The sequence below is a fragment of the Mastigoproctus giganteus genome, chromosome 1, assembly GCF_048544385.1.
Source record: "Mastigoproctus giganteus isolate SK-2022 chromosome 1, ASM4854438v1, whole genome shotgun sequence".
Classification (NCBI taxonomy): Eukaryota; Metazoa; Arthropoda; class Arachnida; order Uropygi; family Thelyphonidae; genus Mastigoproctus; species Mastigoproctus giganteus.
In genome coordinates this window covers 238,057,158-238,076,209 of record NC_143575.1, presented here as the reverse complement: position 1 = coordinate 238,076,209, position 19,052 = coordinate 238,057,158, and the positions used below count along the sequence as shown (strand labels likewise).

At 40.6% G+C, this 19,052-nt stretch overlaps 1 protein-coding gene across 1 annotated transcript in view; it reads right to left on the bottom strand.

Annotated features, from left to right (window-relative positions):
* The window catches only part of LOC150091671 (uncharacterized), a 38,377-nt gene that overhangs the window by 8,506 nt on the left and 10,819 nt on the right, over positions 1–19,052 (bottom strand). Inside the window, exon 4 of the mRNA XM_090369187.1 lies at positions 2,232–2,257. Coding sequence (XP_090225313.1) covers positions 2,232–2,257 — 26 coding nt within the window. The remainder of the gene's footprint in view (positions 1–2,231; positions 2,258–19,052) is intronic.

Sequence of the window (19,052 nt, the reverse complement as noted above, 5' to 3'; positions counted from 1 at the left end):
AGAGCAACTGCTTGTGTTTCACCAAACTTTTCCATTAAATTTGTCCATAAATAGGTAACATAAGCCAGAATATCACCAGTGGATCGACACTGACGGAATCCATACAGGCGATCGTTGATCAGACGGAAGGTTTCTAGGTAGTTTAAGAGTTGGCAGTTAATTGATATCTCCATTACTGTAGAAAGAGTAGAAGTGCAATGGGACGACAATTGGATGGGAGGGATTTGTCACCCTTTTTAGGAACTCGCTGGATATGAGCAAATATCCAAGCAGAAGGAAAAACAGCTTTGGAATACGAACGTGAAAAAAGGCGGTAAAGAACAGGAGTAAGTTCAGAAGCACAGATTTCGAGAACAAGAGGAGAAATACCATCAGGACCTGGAACTTTTTTAGCATCAAGATTCATCAAAATCCTTCTGACGAAAGACCACAGGAGGCATTGAATGGAGTGTGTTGGGAATGGGGAGGTGCTTTACCAAGATCATTAATACATGAGTTGGAAGAAAAATGGGATGCTAGCAGGTCAGGTTTATCCTTGGCTGAAGTGACAACAGAATCATCTGGTTTTGACAGAGGGGTGGGAGCAGAGATGGGCAAAAGTTGCGGCCAATAGTTTTGGCAAATGACCAGAATGCTCGTCTACCATTAGGGCAAGAAGCAAGTTTTCTACTCTTAGCCTGTTCAAAATCTAGTTTGGACTGATTAATAACTGCTTTACAATTGTTGCGAGCTTTGGTATAGGCAGAAAATGAAACTGAAGAATTGGAAGCAAGCCAATTACAATATGCAACGTTCTTCTCTTTAACAGCCTTAGCACATTTATTGGAAAACCAAGGTTTAGATAAAGGAAGAGATTTTAAAGTGGAGTGTGGGATAAAGGATTCCATTATTACAAGAATAATTTCACTGACACGATCTGAGCAAACGTTGACATCAGAAGTTTTGAAACAGTAATCCGACCAAGGGAAAGAAGAAAATAAATCTCGCAGGTCATCCCATTTTGCATTCTTGTAATGCCAAACAATACGAGGTTGGGAATAGCCATGAGATAAAGGCTCCATTGGAGAAGAGACAATCACCAAGTTGTGATCCGAGGTGCCTAAAGGACCACTCACTTCGACGGTGTACTTAGAAGGGTTGTTTGTGAGAAAAAGATCAATCATGTTGGCTGTATGGTTAGGATTGTCCGGTATTCTTGTAAGTAAATAAACAGTCTGTACAAGGTCATTAGTAATTGCAAAAGCCTCAGCATCTCGACCAGCTGGATCGGTGTGACTAGAAAACGGAAGCCAGCTGGAGTTGTGAACATTAAAATCACCAAGGAAAATTACCTCACTGTTAGGAAAGTTGAACTGGAGAAAGTAAAGTTGAAAAGAGAGGAAGTCAAAGAGCTCCAAGTGATTAGTGGAGTTGGGAGAACGGTAGAGACAACTAATGAATTTGACAGAATGAGGTAGAGAGATTTTAAGCCAGAGAAGATCGAAAAGAGGAGATTCCAAATTACCAAGTCTCTGACAGAGAATATCGGAACTGATATATGCACAAGTACAACCTTTGAGGCGAAAGGAATCATACAGCGAATAGTTTGGGCAACTGAGATGAGCAGTAGTTGAATCAACCGATAACTGAGATTCTGTCAGAAAAAGTAAATGGGGTTTGGCAGACTGCAAGTAGCATCCAAAATTTGTGGAATGCATTCTTTTGCAGGCTGTAGCCAAAGCATGAGGTTGCCCAGACATATATAGAGGCAGTCAGGGTGCTCTTAATATTTTGATCAGCATGTATGTATATATTTTTCGGCGCTCATTTAAATATTACGCACTGCATTAAATAAATTTATTTTATCCTTTGTTATTAGTTAAAAGTTGTGTTTTAAAATATGAAGAGACAGGGACACATATGAACTAATTATATTTTATCATTCTACCGAAACCTCTATTTCATTTTTGATATGCACATATGGATAATATGCATATATAGCGTAAGTAGTAGTAGTAGTAGTAGTGGTATGTGATGCAAGAAAGCAAGTGTATGAGCTTATGCACCATCAGCCAAAATAAAAAAAAAAAAAAAAAAAAAATGCAATTTACGTTACAGGAAATGATAATTTTATAAATAGATATTACTTTTTCTTCTCAGATTCCATTCGCTTTATACAGCAATTTCCATTTCTATAAATATTAATTGTTTTTAATTTTTAAGTGAGGTTATAGAACGTAAATATAACGTACCTTCCTTTCTGCTAACACAGCGACACCTAGAAAAGCAAGAAAAGAGTTTAGTATAAAAATTGTTAAGAAGGTTGTCTAAATCTAAAGTATATCAAATAAACACAATAAAATATGTTTGATGTATATCTATAATTTCAATCAGAATCTAGATTTGCGTTCTGACCTTGAATTATATCACTTTCAGTTCCTGGGAAAGTAGCATATATCGTCAAAAGGCATTAATTAATTTACTATTTACAGGATTCCACAGTGAGCTGAAACTTCGCCAGAATTCCAGTTTAGTTAACTTGATTTATTACGTTCTCATTTTTGTCAGTGATAGGATTACTGTACTATTTGTATCAGAGGAAACTCAACCAGGTCACGACTACGAACAGAAAAAGCCTCAATAAATGTTATAAAACATTAAAATATATACTTATTTTATAGAAATTCTTTTCATTGTTCATTTTTGGACGTAACTTATAGTTTGATTAGTTGTATTACTCTAAATTTGGTAGATAAAAAGTATTTAAATTGCGCCAACTTCGAATTTAATTCAGGAAAAAAAAAAAAACTGTCCCATTCACCCAAGTGCCACCCAAGAACTAACATGGTTCCCAATCCTTTGTCACTGAAGTCACAACTTTAAGTTAAAAGGCGAATATTAATGGGACACCGAAATAGTGATTGCCATCGAACTCAATGGACCTTTTCCTAATCTCGCGGTTCACTAGAAAAGGGTCGTGGCGCACCAATCTGCCAGGGAACACCAGTTGGGAACCACTGAATTTATTAACTTATGACCATAAATTGCATGTATTCTCTAGTCGAATTGCCTGGTTTACTGGATGAAAAATCCGAGTTTAAGGCAAAAAAAAAAAAAAAACTACTATTTACACTTGGAGCCGATTAACTAGGTCAACGAAAAATCTACTCGCGCTATTGGCAGGATTCGAACCCAGACCTTACCACAAGGTAAGTAAGAGAGCGGTTATAAACGTAACATAATTAATTAATACATAACTTGATACGGAAGTTATATAAACGGAACTCGTAGATAATACTCGATACTGAAAAATATATATAGCGTTATAACTGCGTTGGGATACAAGTTTAGGGTTATAATTTTGTACTGATTGACATTAAATAGCTGTGGCTCAGGGGAAAACTGAGGGGGCAGTTGCCCTCTGAATCACAGCCTTTTCAAATGCACTACTTGCTTGATGTAGTAATAGTAGTAGTAGTAGTGGCATGTGATGCAAGAAAGCAAGTGTATAAGCTTATGCAGCATCAGCCAAAAAAAAAAAAAAAAAAAATCACACCATTCCCTCCAAATGCCTGTCCAGTTCCTCCTTAAATTTATTCAACCTATCAACTTCCACAACGACAGATGGAAGTTTGTTCCAGCAATTAACCACCCGCTAGTTAAAGGCAAATTTCCGCACATCTATTCTACATCTGTCTTTTCTTAATTTGAATTTATGCCCCCTTAGGTTCGTAATCTGAACAAGTGGAAGGATCCCATCAGAATTCAGCGTGCTCAACCCATTCAAGGCCTTATACACCTCAATCGGATCACCGTGCAGGTGCCTAGTCTCCAACCACTGCAATTTGCAGTGGTTGGAGACTAGGGAACAATGTTTGTGGAGCAATTGGGTACGGGACATGATATTGCCATGGGGGATGTCCTTTGGGGGGGTGCGCGATGTAAGGAGTGTAAGGAAATCAGGCGACAACTCAGCGATGTTATCGGCCTATATGAGAGCTTGAAGGACAGGGTGGATGCCCTCGAAGTATCTAATTTGAGGGGGCCCATCAAGCTCTCAGCTGCCCACATCAACGCCAGAGGTTGCACTTGGTCATCACGCAACACAACGGCAACCCCAAAGCACAATGCGCTGGTCCCACAGGAACTAGTAGTTGTTGGTGACTCTATTGTCAGGGAAACGGGAAACATGGTATGTAAAAAGGATAAGTGGAACAGGACCAAGGTATGTCTGCCAGGGGCAAAGGTTGATGACGTTGTAGAGCGGATATCATCTTTTAAGGGCACAAAAGGTGATATAGTTGTACACGTTGGCACTAATGATATTAAGAGTAGGAGACCGGCAAAATTACTTAACAAGTACAGGTCACTGTTGAAAAAAAGCCGTGAATTAGGGTTGAATTTGAAAGTGTCTGCAATTCTGCCCAGACACGATAGGAGGGAGTATATGATGAGAGCCTTGTCGACCAATTCGGCCCTGGAAAGGCTGTGCAAAGCTCAAGGGACAGAATTTTTTCAGCATGGTCTGTAACAGGAGAGACTGCTTCTAGAGGGATGGGATACACTTAAATAGAAAGGGTGTAAGAATATTTGCTGATGCTATCGAGGCAGTGTTAGGTGGGTCGGAAACTGCTAGCTTGGGGGGGATACAAGGAATAATAGATTAACAGTAGCCACTGGTAGAGGTGAAAATGATTCTTGCACTGCTTCTATTGGAATGAGCAGCATCCTGGAAAACAAGATGCAGGGTATTTCAGAGACTGCTGGGAATCATTGCGGTACAAGTAAACACATGGGTTGTGTTAGGGTAGCTAAGAATAGGAACAGGTGCATGTATACTTGCGTATACACCAATGCTAGGAGTTTGGAAAATAAATTTGATGAATTTGAGGTATTGCTCGAAAGGTCAAAGGTAGATATTGTTGGGATATCAGAGTCGTAGTGTCACACAGATATAAGGAATGCAGAACTGGAATTTGGGGAGTACAATGTGTAGAGGAAGGATAGACAGGATAGAAAGGGAGGAGGGGTTATGCTATTAGTTAAGAAACACATAAAATCCAAGGAAGTGAAGCCAGTCGACATCGCTGGACTGTGCAGTGTCGAGTCAGTTTGGTGTGACATAAGCATTGGGAGATCAAAATAGAGAGTAGGAGTGTGCTATAGGCCTAATGACTCTGATGAGTATAATAAGAAACTGTACAGGGAAATAGAGTGGGCCTGTAAATCAGAGAGTCTTAGAATGGGGGATTTTAATTTCCCAGATATTGATTGGAATTTGCGGTTGGTCACTCACACACTAGCAAGGCTTTTGTGGATTTATTGGATGATTGTTTTCTACATCAGCATGTTCGGCAGACAATTAGAGGGAGTAATACTCTTGATCTGATTATCAGTAGTGATTCTTTATGCATTAAGAATCTGCAGATAAAGGATCCACTAGGTGGCAGTGATCACAATGTGCTGAAGTGGAATTTACTCAAAGAGATAACTACCATCAGGGGTAAAGAGAGGGTTTTTGCTTTCGTAAAGGCGACTACGATAGTCTGAGACAGTATTTAAATTCTATTCATGGGGACCAACCGATGATGTTACCAACAGCAAATTTAAAATGGGAAGCATTCAAATAATTTATCTTGGAAGCTACTATGCTTTACATACCAACTAAGAAATATTGTTCAAGGTTTAGGCTTTAACAAATGTCATGAACTAATGAGACATGTGGCAGAGAAGGAAAATGCATGGGTTACATATAAATTAATGGGTGACATGGAAGCCTATGATAGATATAAGCTGGTCTGTAACCAAGTCACAAAGGAGATTTGGCAAGCAAAGGCAGATTATGAGAAATCCTTGGCAAAGGATTCAAAGAAAAACAGAAAAGAGTTCTTTACCTATGTAAACTCTAGAAGGAAAGGGATGAATCAGATTGGTCCACTGGATATTGATGGTTCAACTGTTGACGATCCTGCTCAGGTGGCTAACAAACTAAATGAGTATTTTGCATCTACATTCACACATGAGGAGTTATTCAGAAAGGGGAATGCCAGAGGTGAAGTAAACTCTGGCAGTGAGCTAGATGATTTTGAGATATATATAACTGAGAGGAAAGTGGAGGAGAAATTGTTGAGGATAAACATAAAAAAGGCACCCGGGGTGGATGGGATCTATCCAGTTATATTAAAGGAGGCAGCAAAGGAAGTAAGCAAACCCTTAGCCATAATTATAAGAGCTTCTTTGGACTCAGGGGAGGTACCCATAGACTGGAGATGTGCAAATGTGACTCCAAATTCACAAAGGAGGATCAAAGGCTGACACAATTAATTATAGACCTGTGAGTTTCACTTCTGTTCCAGGAAAATTAATGGAGGCATTGGTTAAAGAAGCACTGCAGGATCATCTAGACAAGACTTCAGTTATAGCTCGGACACAGCATTTGTTTGTTAAGGGAAAGTCTTGCCTGACCAATTTCATTGGATACTATGATGCAGTCACAAAGAACTGGATGCAGTAAATAACTTTGATATTATATATTTGGATCTTAGAAAGGCTTTTGATACTGTTGCACATGGAAGACTGCTGCACAAATTGGAGCAGTGGGGCATTGGAGATAAATTGCTGCTGTGGATAAAGGGATGGTTGAGGGGGTGAAGACAGAGAGTGGTAATCAATGGACACTGCTCATCGTGGATTAATGTTATTAGTGGGGTCCGTCAGGGTTCAGTGTTGGGTCCATTGTTGTTTTCTGTATTTATAAATGATAATGATGATGGTATATCTAGCTTAATGTCCAAGTTTGCAGACGATACAAAGGTTGGCAGGGTTGTTAAGGACACTACTGACGCTATGCTGCTGCAACAGGATCTGGAAAGGTTGAGCAGATGGGCTGAGAGGTGGCATATGAAGTTTAACATTGACAAATGTAAATTACTGCATATGGGAAGCAGTAACCCCAGAGTAATATATCAACTGTGTGGTACTACACTGACAGTGGTAGAGAATGAAAAGGACCTGGGGGTGGTTGTGCAGGCAGATATGAAGTTTTCTGAGCAGTTCAGACGGGCTGCAAGAGTAGCTCATGTTATCTTGTCAATGATATACAGGAATTTTTCTAGCAAGGATAAGGAGGTGATTATCCCCTTGTATAAGGCAATGGTCAGGCCACACCTTGAGTACTGTATACAGGTCTGGAGTCCTCATTTCAAGAAGGATGTAGAGCTGCTGGAACGAGTACAGAGAAGGGCAACAAGATTAGTGAATAGAACAAAGGGTTGCTCTTACGAAGAAAGGCTTAAGTTTTGCAAATTACAGTGTCAGGAGGCTAGGCACCGTCGAGGTGATCTGATAGAGGTGTATAAAGCCTTGAATGGTTTGAGTATGCTCATGAGATTCATGCCGATGGGATTCTTTCTCTTGCTCAGAATAATCAGCTGAGAGGTCATAAATTCAAATTGAGGAAAGACAGATGTAGGATTGATGTGCGGAAATTTGCCTTTAGCCAGCGGGTAGTTGGTTGATGGAACAGACCTCCATCCCTTGTTGTGGAAGTTGATAGCCTAAATAAATTTAAGGCTCAGCTGGACAGGTATTTCGAACGAACGGAGGGGTGAAATGGGAGTGTTTTTTTTTTTTTTTTTTTTTTGGCTGATGCTGCATAAGCTTGCTTTCTTGCATCATATGCAATCTACTAATGCTAATGGTAATGCTAATAACCACTGTGCTACCGCAGCCAGCATAATGCAGAAGTTTGTATACATATAATATCAACTTGATTTCGGCTTGAAGCACTTCTCACGGTTTATCGTCTGTGCGGTAGCACAATGGTATTGTCACCGTCCTCCCCACACCGGGTGGAAAAGGCCCGGGTTCGATTCTCGTCGATGGCGCTTTTTTCACTCCGTGGCTGAGTTATTCGGTCTCAGGCGTAGATAGCAAGGTTTTTCAACAGAACCCGGAGTTTTTCGTCCAGCAAAACAGGCAAATCGATCGGAGAACAGAACCAATACACATGGTTAGTTGAATTAACATTCTGGGTGACCCTAATAAATAGATTTTTTCTCACGTTTATTAAAGATTCATTGTAGTCGGCAAGATCTCCAATTCCCAGAATTAGAAATAAGATTTGTAGTATTCTGCCAATAAAAAAAAAAAAAAAAGTTAGTGCCTCCCAATTAATTAATAAATAGCCTACTAAGATGTACACTACCAAGTTCGAATACAACCAGTGACGACCAAGCATTTTTCAAGTGGAGCTAAGGAAACCAGTCTCATACGGGAGGTGTATAATTTTTTTTAAATGTTTTTCCCTTATCATGGATTTTTCATCTCACGAAGGAACAAATCAGTCTTGGTGCACACGCCGTTTACAACGCGAAATACTGAGGCACTTCTCCCACTGGACCGACATGAATTTTACCTTTATAAAGAACACGTTTCGGAATAATCGTCTGTCTGTCCCAATGTTTGTTGTGTAAACCCTCCCACTATACAGTGCCTTTGAAGCGATTACAACTCTCGAGTAGGCAGAGTACCCGATGACTGTTTTAGTATAGTTGTTATGCCGTTATGCCTTTCTAAAGTGCAAAGTAAATGTAGTTATCTTATCAGTTAATTACTAAGATTATAATTTCATAGTACACTAATAAAAATTCTACGTTTTTACTTTCTCAGAATTTAGTTTTTTTTGCCCACTGTTTATCACTTTGTCCTTCCGTCCATCTGCTGTAACAATTCGACTCCCAGCTGACGAATTTTCATCAAATTTTATATTTCGGTCTTTTAGAAAGATTTCATTATTTATCGAGGAATTCCAGATTCCATTAAATTTCGACCAATATAGATTCGGCAATTATTATTTAATTTTTTTCGTAAAACTTCCAGTTGTCCAAAATAAATTTCCAATTATTAGACATTAATGGAAGTGTATATTGGATGTTTGAGCATTACTCGATAAAGAAAAATCAAATATACACTAAATTTTTAGGATATATTTTGTTAATTCCTGGAAAGGTTTCACGATCAATTTACAATCTACAGCCATGCAGAAATCTTTTAGTTTGGGTGTTCGAGCAATACTCGAGAGGGAAAAGTCGAATGGACACCAAATTTTCACCTTATGTTTTGTTGGTCTCTGGTGAGATTTAGGTCCAATTCCGATTCTATAATATTGCCCTGGCAAAAATATTCCGATAATTTTGGACGGCAGCTCTGACCGTTTTCAAAATTTCAGGACTTTTTTTTTTAGATATTCTTCTAGACCTTTATTCCAAATACCTCAAGTGCGCACACCAGCCAAAAAAAGAGAAAGAACTATTACCCAGATCTCACAATTCAGATATAAGAAATGGGGTATAGCTCGATTTCGCTCAAATAGGGGACAGTGTTCTGTACGAAATACCGAGCCCATAGTTTATGTTTGAATAGAGAGATACTGTCAACACTTCAAAGACTAGCAATCAAAGAGACATTTTTTAACATTTATTAAATATCAACAAAAGTACCACGAATTATGTAATAGCTTTGTTAATTAATATAACGAACAAGGGACAAACTGATATCTCTATTTATATGCTGACACAAATAACATATTAAAATAAAAAAATATATATGCATGTAGTAAAATTCAGTTTATTTGAGCTCCTCTTCGATCTTTTGCTCTCACTAATTCAATAAGTTCGCTAAAATCTTTTCGGCTAAATTTCTTTCAATAAATAATCATTCAGATGATCTTTCGTTAATGCAGAGGTTCGCAAGTATGGAATGAGCCTTCTCTGGGGGCCCACTTGGTTTTTTTGGGACGCTTGTTGTTTCCATGAAGCACTTTTTAACTAAATATGGACAAACCATCCCACTAATACAGGTATATTATTATTATTATTATTTATTTATATTATTATTATTTTATGTCTTTAAGATTACATATATTGAAGTATATATTAATTTATAAAAGTATGCATAGTCATTGCTAAATTTTATGTCAAATCACTCTATTTGCACTTATGTTGGAACTTGTTGGGGCATGTGAAATTTTTGAAAATTTTAAGGGGCTCAAGGTATAAAAGTTTAGGTACCTCTGCGTTAATGTGGTACATTAATCTGTGGACATTCTAGAAAAATATGGTATCATAATAGCCAAATTGTATTTCTACTTCATCATTAAGATAACTCTCCAGCCGAGTTATGCTACTGCAGAAAATATTCGCGTCATTACCGAGTTCTCCTTGGCATGGAGGCAGACACCAGACGTCCCTGTTGGCACTGAAATTACACACGCACGAAGAGGGCGTTGCTCTTCTTGAAGCCAGCTGTTAGTGTTAGGTAATAGGATGATGACTCTCGATCGTCCTTGCTCTGCTGTTCTAGAAAAAATTAATTGGCAGGCTTCCCGTGCTGTATGCACGCACCTGACGTCTCTATTTACTTCAAGCGGCCTGTGGCTGGCCAGTTTTCATTGCTTTTTGTCACTTTCCATTTGAAATAACAGAGTAATGCATGAATTCAGCATATTTTGCTTTACAGAAATTTAAATGGCTGTTTCGTTTTCATCACAAACCGACTGCATCAAACCACTAGACGCTGCATACACTAGACTTGGTGCTGATAGTACAATTATTATTATTATTATTATTGGCCATATGGTGCAAGGAAGCCTGAGGCTTATGCTGCACCAGCCAAAGAAAATTCCCGAAGTACCCTGAGAGAGAGAGAGAGAGAGAGAGAGAGAGAAGTAGAAGGGAGTCATCAAGAAAGAGAAGAATGATGATACCCTTGGTTTGACTGTCAATCTGTTATTTTTAAAGTATCGTGATAACATTAGCTTCATTAGGTTTACTGACCATCTGACTACATCTCTGTAACCATTTTTGGTGCATGTATTGGTATATATTGTTACATATTGGTATTGATATATTGGCGCATAGGGTAAAGGTAAACTGTAGCCATTATCAGTCCATCGCAGGATGGAAGCCTCCTCAACGATTCATGTTGAGGGAGATGAACCATAATCTGCCACGCTGGTCCAGTGCGGGTTGGCAGATAAACCGTACTTAGCAGTCTGTGGCTTGAACCCCGGTCTACTCAAAGAGCGTGTGCTACTGCACTCTCGCGCTGACCACTCGGCTATTGGTGCATATTGGTGTGTATATTTGGTGCCTATTAGTGTATAATAATTGGTGCCTATTGATGTATAATATTTGGTGCCTATTTTTCAAATATATAATTGGTGCATATTTTGAATATATATTTGGTGCATATATTACACATAAATTCATAATTTCTGTGTTACTCATACGTTCGAATGAATGGCAAATTTTGCTTCTTTTTCTTTTGTATACGAGGAGTGATCATTTAAATCGTGGATGGTGCAAGATTTTATAATTACCGCGTGCACTTTCCACAACTGCCGCTAGAGGCGCTCTCTCTACTGAGGAGACTGTGTGTGCATGCCAGTACTTGTCGTGCTAGCGTTGCGTGAAGAGTTTTTTAGCCGCGTGTCCCTGATGATCGTTTGGAAGCAAATATCGTGTCAGACATACAGATTGAACAGCGACATGTGATTCGTTATTGTGTCATACGGGGATTAAATGCATCGGAAACAGTTAAAGAGATGAATGGTCCGTATGGTAATAAGTGTCTCGGTAGAACAGCCATATTCCGGTGTGAAGTGGTTTCTCCATCAAGACAGTTCCAGGCGCCATACTACTAATATTGTGCAGGCAGTGATCACTGCCATAGATGCCAAGGTTCTGCCACATCCCCCTTATTCGCCGAACTTAGCTCCTTGTGATTTTTTCCTGTTTCCACATTTGAAGAAAGCTGTGAAAGGGCCCTCGCGGGTACCACAGTTGGTAGGACGCCGTCCTCCCCACACCGGGTGGAAAAGGCCTGCGTTCGAATCCTGGCGATAACGGGAAGAATATTTATGGGTCTTTTTCACAACGTAGCTGAGTTAGTCGGCTTCAGACGAGGGTAGCATGGTTTTTTCTCCCCTAAACTCTTTTTTTTCGTCCAGCAAACAGAAAATCGACTTCAGGATGCACGCAATTTATAGATAATGTACACGGAGCAACATGGCCTTAGTTTCCGATGCTCCTAAAATCTAACACCAACAACAACAACAACAACAACAACAAGCTCTGAAAGGCAAGCGTTTCGCGACCGACAAAATGATGCTCGCAGAACCACAACGGAAGCACTTCGCAATATTTCGAAAAATGGCTTGTAAGAAGCAATTAATGCGTGGATACGACGGTGGCGAAATGTGTAAAATTCAAGGGAGAGTATTTCGAGGAGAAACCCACAGAAAATTCAGATGATGAAAATTAAGATAAGAACTTGTTGCACCAGCTCGCGAATTAAATGATTACCCCTCGTATAAATATATTTTCCGACACTGGAAAAGGATAAAGTTGTAAGGAGAAATTTCACTATTATTATTATGTCTTTTAGAAAATTTTATGGGATTTGAGAAATCCAATCATTGTTTTTTCCTTGCTATAAATGTGAAAATAATAACTAATAAAACAAAAAAAAAAAAAAACGAACTGTTTATGATATTATGATTGGAAAATCATACTACAATATAAATAAATTCATTTATATCGTTCAGTGAGGAAAGTAGCTGTTCTGGAAACTCGAGTTTTTCATTCAGCAGCTAATCGTATTTCCAGTCAAAGCAACTCAATAAATTTTAATAATAATAATAATAATATCATTAATAATATCATTAAAAATTATAAAATACATAACTAAAAAATATAAAATAAATAATAAAAATTAACGGTAAGAGTAATAATAATAAAAAATAATAAATCTATAAAAACTAAAAAAAAACAAAAACAAATTATAGTCTCTCTCCTTATTCAGTAACTATCTCCAGTTAACGTTTGAGTTTCCTCACGCTGTCAGTCTGTGCTACCCATACAGGTATCGTACACTGGTGTGCAAAACTTAAGGACCAGTCAGGTTTTCACCTGTGGCTTCTCATAGGAGTGGCCTAGATATGGGAAAAGCATACCAAAGGAACCTCGTGAGGTACAGAAATGACGAAGGAAACAACACAGCCACAAAAGCGGAAACAAAACGGTACAGTATATTCAAAAATGGCAACATAGCACTGGCTGCCATGATACAGATACATCACTGCCAAAGATGGAACAAAGGGAAGAGGTGGTCCTCAATAGGAGATATGGCCACCCCTAATATCGATGCAAGCTTTGCACCGCCAGTCCATACTTAGAACAATGTTGTTGATAAGTTCTTGGGGTGTGTTCGATGGAGTTTAGATCAAAGGAACGGGCAGGCCAATCCATACGAATAATGTCCTCACTTTCCGAAAGCATATCAACAGCTGCAGTGCGATGGGGTGTGGCGTTATCATCCATAAATACGAACTCGGGACCAATGGCACCTAGGAACAGACGCACATGGGGAAGGATTACCTCAGTACAGTAGCGTGCACCGGTTACAGTACCGCCTTCCAGTATCTGGAGTTGAGTGCGTCCATCCAAGGTAAGGCCTCCCCAGACGAGAACATCTCGACCGTCATATCGATCCCTTTCAGTGATGTTTGCGGGGTGATACCGTGTGCCAACCTCTCGCCAGATTAGCTGACGTCCAGAATCGCTGCTGAGACTGAATCTATTCTCATCAGTAAAGAGTACCTTAAGTAAAGATTGTGTGGTTGTAACCTTTAGAAATAGCGTTGGTGCTTAAGTTTTGCATACCAGTGTATTCTACTAATTAACAACACGCTGGCTAAAAGCAATTTGGAGGTAAATCATAAACGAAGTATGACATTTTTTTGGCAGGGGACGCTCATACTTTTTGAAATTTAATAGCTATCTGTATACAATAGTAAACATACGATGTCCATGAAACCAGAGTAATTTTTCAAATTACAAAGTTGAGAGGGTTTGAAATAGTTACAAGATTTGATTAATTTCAGTAAACTATTTTTGAAAAAAAAAAAAATAAAAATATATTTCCCTGAAATTAAATTAAAACTGTTATTTAGAGAAATTCCGAGCTCTAAAAAATAATAAATGCTTCAGTCCACCTTTTTACGAGTTGTAAAAGTTAGCTACTTGACCGCCTTGTTAGCTATTTGAGCAAGCAATCTGCTATTTGAACAAGCCACCCGGTTTTCCTCCGGAAACCGGTTTTTCATCCAGCAAAACAGCAAATCTACCACAGAACACTAATGCAATTTATAAACAGCGCATATGGCTTAAATTGCTGATGTGCTTAAATCCCTATAACAACCAACCTCCTCTTCTCTTTTTTATCTTGAAATAATTCTACTGCCCTTGAATATAAAACAAATATTACTTTGCATTTCACCACCTAAAATGCATTTATCCCAGAAGAAAAATTTTACCACCTAAAAAGAGTTCATTGATGGAACTATCTGAAAAATTGCAGGTCATTGCATCGTCATGATGCGCACAATGGATTGAGCAGGCTGTACCGAAAGCGAAAATATGGCGATATAAATCTATTGAAGCAGTTCGTATGTTGTATGCCATAATTAGTTGCAAAAAAAGATCGAATATCAGTAAGTCAGTTTGTGAGAATAGCTTTTAAGATTCCCAGGTCGCGTTTACGAGCAGCGTATACACAATTCAAGGATCTTCAAAAGAATCGCGTAATCGGGCTTCAAAAGGCTAGACGGTCATGATGCGAATTGTAGTCTCGTGTGTGATGACTTTTCGAGGTACATGTTCGACCTCTAGTAGTTTCCATAAGGCAGGCCGATGGACACAGTCGAAAGCAGACCTTAAAGTCAATGAAAACAATGACGGTTCGCTGTCCACACCGGATCCTCTCCTCCATCAGCTGACGGATGGCAAAGATTTGATCACAGCATCCTCGCCCGGGTCTAAATCCCGCCTGTTCTTCTCGACTGGTTTGCTCGCGATGTTTTTGCAGCCTTGACTTCATAAAGACCTTTCCGATGATGGAAAGGAGGCTGATGCCACGGTAGTTCTTGCAATCCCGGTTATCACCTTTCTTGTGGATCGGTACGATAATGGCTTTCCTCCATGTTAGCGGAATTTGTTCAGTGCACCAGATGGTTTTGAGGAGTGAGTGTAGTCGGCGAAGCAGTACATCTCCCCCGGCTTTGATCGCTTCTGTGGTGACTTGGTCCACTCCTGGTGCCCTGCCATTCTTTAGGGATTGTATGGCTGCTTTCACTTCTTCTACTGTAGGCTCAACATCGACCATGGAGACTTCAGGGGGATCAATCGATAGTGCGGCTTCTGGCGGTCCCTGAGGTGGGTCGTGATTATACAATGCTTTGAAGAATTCACTCCACCGTTGCAGGCGTTCGGACGGTGATCGCACGAAGGTCCCATCAGCATTCTTGATGTTGTCACTAGTCAATTTGGTCTTTCCACTCAGACATCTGAGGGTGCGGTAGAGAGTGCGGTACTCGTTCTTGGATGCCGCCACTTTAAGATCGTCTGCCACTTGGTTCCAGTATGCTTCTCTTTCCGCTGTCATCCTCTGTCGGACTTCTCGGTTTAGCTGCCGGTACCGTTCAAAGTCGACCAACTTTGCCTGCTTCCGTTTGTCCACGAGGTCGAGGCACTCGTCTGATATCCATGGTTGCGTTCGACGTCTGGCAGGTGGACATAGGGGCTTGGCACATTCCAGGATGGCATCAGAGATCTGCTTTTCTTCTTCATTTATATCCTCGGGCACGGCTAGCGTCTCGAAGTGGTTGGATAGGGCGATCTGACATGCCCCTTTGTTGGCAGTATTCATTAGCTGCCTCCAGTCCAGCTTGGCTGACCGAGATGACCTTTTTGCATGCCGTAATTTGAGCTGCACCTTAGCCCGGATGAGGTAGTGATCAGATCCGCAATCAGGTCCCCTCATGGCACGAACGTCCATGATGATGAGCGAAATCGGGCGTTGATCAGAATATAGTCCAGGATTGCTGAGTCCTTGCCAGATGGATTTATCTGAGGAATTTACCATCCAAACTGGAGTCGCCAAGGGGATGTAGCCTCCCCGTTGCTTTTCAACATCGTGGTCGACGCCATTATGAGGCAAGCATTCAGAAACAGACGGGGCATACAATATGACAAGGATCACTATGTGACTGACCTGATGTTTGCCGATGATAGTGCTATCTTTGCTGGTAACGACTCTGAAGCCACGGATATTCTCTACGACATTACCCGCATCATTGCCCGGCCATGCGGTTTGAAGATCAATGCTGATAAGACAAAGGCCCTGACAACAGATGGGTCGCAAGCCACCATCTATCTCGAAGGCGTCCAGATCGAGCAAGTGCAGGACTTTAAATACCTTGAGTCGCTGGTCCAGGAGAAGAAAGTTGCATCCACCATGGAAATCCACAGCAGAATTGGACAGGCGGCCACTGCGTTCGCTCGCTCAAATGGTGTCTGTGGAAGAGGACCAACATTTCCCCAAAGACTAAAATCCGACTGTTCCGGACTTTGATCCTGCCCATTCTCCTTTACGGATCAGAAACATGGATTTGTCTCAAGCTAGATTTAAACAAACTTGAGGTATTCCAAATGCGATGCCTGTGGCAGATTTTGGGCATCTCACTTCGTGACCGCATCACTAATGATACCATCAGCGCCAGATGCCAACAGCAACCAACCATTGCCGACCACATCCAGAAGCGAAGGCTTAGATGGTTTGGCCACGTATGTAGAATGTTCACGAACAGAATACCATCCACACTCCTTTGGAGACAACGACCCACCCAATGGAGCATTCAACGGACCGCGCCTAGGAAAACGTGGGCCAAGCAAGTGGAAAATGACTTGAAGAGCCGACGTCTCGACCTTAACCAGGCCAGGACTGACGCCATGGATCGTAAAGTATGGAAGAACATCACAGAGCAAGTCCGAAACCCTGCGGCACCTACAGCAGCATACTGGTTGAGTGGCCAACCGCCTCCCCCAGCTGCCAGCTAAGGACCAAGAAGAAGAAGAAGAAGTCTCGCGTGCAGTTCAGTAGCTATAATTGACATTTTTCCACACCAAGTGAAAAGGTCCGGCTTCGAATTTCGTCAAGCAACAAGGAATTTTTATGGGCATTTTGATATCGTGTCCGAATTAGTCAATCTCCTGTTAAGGTTTCAGTTGTATCACTGTAATCTCGGTTTTATTGATGAAAAAACAGAAATATGGGAAAACTGACTATAAAATGCATGACAATTTACAGACAGACAAAACACACTGAAGCCTCATAACCATAGTTGCTTTAGTACAACAAAATACCTGAAAATTACTGTTCGTTTGTTTGTTATGAGATTTTAAGAGTACAGTGACTAATGCTATATTGTTCCGTGTATATTATCTGTAAATTGCGTGTGTTCGGAGGTTGATTTTCTGTTTTGCTGGACGAAAAACCCGAGTTTCTGGGAAAAAACATCATGCTACCCTCGCCTGAGACCGACTAACTCAGCCACGTTGTGAAAAGGCCCATAAAAATTCCTCATGTCATCAACGGGACTCGACCAGATTTGGGGAGGATGGCGATCCTGCCAATGCTACCCAAGAAGGCTTTTATGTTCCTGTTGGATGAGATCTCAGCACAGCTGATTGTTCTTGGCACCATGGAGAGCAGAGTACACCACAGCCATCGTCCAAACTCTGAAACACACAGAGAAACACCACAGCATGAATACCAGTTAATTGGCCATCTGCTGAGGCTGACAGATTGGCTTTTAAGAGAAGGATTAAAGATTATGTTAATTCAACTTTGGAACATCCATTAGCAACATTAGCCCCTTTAGCTCTGAGATCAGCTTGTCGTTGCTGGACTCAAAAAGGGGTCGAAGTCTTTAACGAGGCACGCCTTGAATAATAATGGTAGTCCACATTGGCTTAATTGCCTGCTACAGTCGTTGAAAATGGATGATTGCAGATATCTACTCCGAAGATTCATCCCATCTGTCCCAGGTGCTCAATTAGTTTTTGATCTGGTGACTGGAGAAGCTAGCACAATAGGAAGAATTCACTCTTCTCATAATTCAGGAACCAATTCTGTTCAATCTGACTTTGAGGCATCGTGCATTATCTTATTGGAAGAATCGATTCGCAGATGGATACACTGCAGCTATGAAGGGACGCACCTAGTCAAAAATAATCCCTAGATAATTTGTGGCATCCAAATTTTGTTCCACTGGTATCAAGAAGCTCAATGCGTAAGACAAAATCGTACACCTTCCCCACCACTACACGGCCACCATTAGCCTGTGTCGTTGACACCTGGCAAGGTGGTTCACGGACGCATGCTTTTTATGCCATATTCTGGTACTCCCATTATGGTAAAACAACAGGAACTGACATTCGTCAGACTAGGCAGTGGTTTTCCAGTCCTCCGTTGTTAGTATTTCTGAACCCACTCTAATCGCCCTCGTGGGTAGCCCAGTTGGTAGGATCACCGTAATCCCCCCACCGGGTGGAAAAGACCTGAGTTCATCCCGTCAATGACGAGAGGAATTTCACAACGTGGCTGAGCTAGTTTGTCTCAGATGAAGGTAGCATGGTTTTTCCTCGCTGAAACTCGGATTTTTCGTCTAGCAAACAAAAAATCGACCTCAGAACACACAATTTACTGACAATATACATGGAGGAGCATTGGCCTTAGTTGCCGATGCGCCTAAAAACCCAACAACAACCACTGTAATCGCACCTTGCGGTTTGCTGATTGGAGTGTAAACCGGTTCAGTTGTGATTTTTTGAAATGCCGCTTCTGTTACAATGTTGCACTAGGTTGTTATTTGGCTGACTGTGCGCTTTCGGTTACTCTTAAATAAATTCTTTATTGCTGATAAGCAGAACATGTACTAGAGAGAGACAATAATACTCATCACGGCGATATGGCCAGGAGTTTTACTTGTACAGGTCTTGTTAGTCTTTCGTATGAAAGAGCTGTTTCCGACCAGTGGATCTCCATGCTGTATGTTATTTCGTTAATGAACCAATCCCGATACACCCGAAACAGTTGCAAGTGAAATGCCCAACAGGATTGCAGTTTCGGAGATACTGCAATCCTGTTTGGCGCCGAATACCATTTCACAT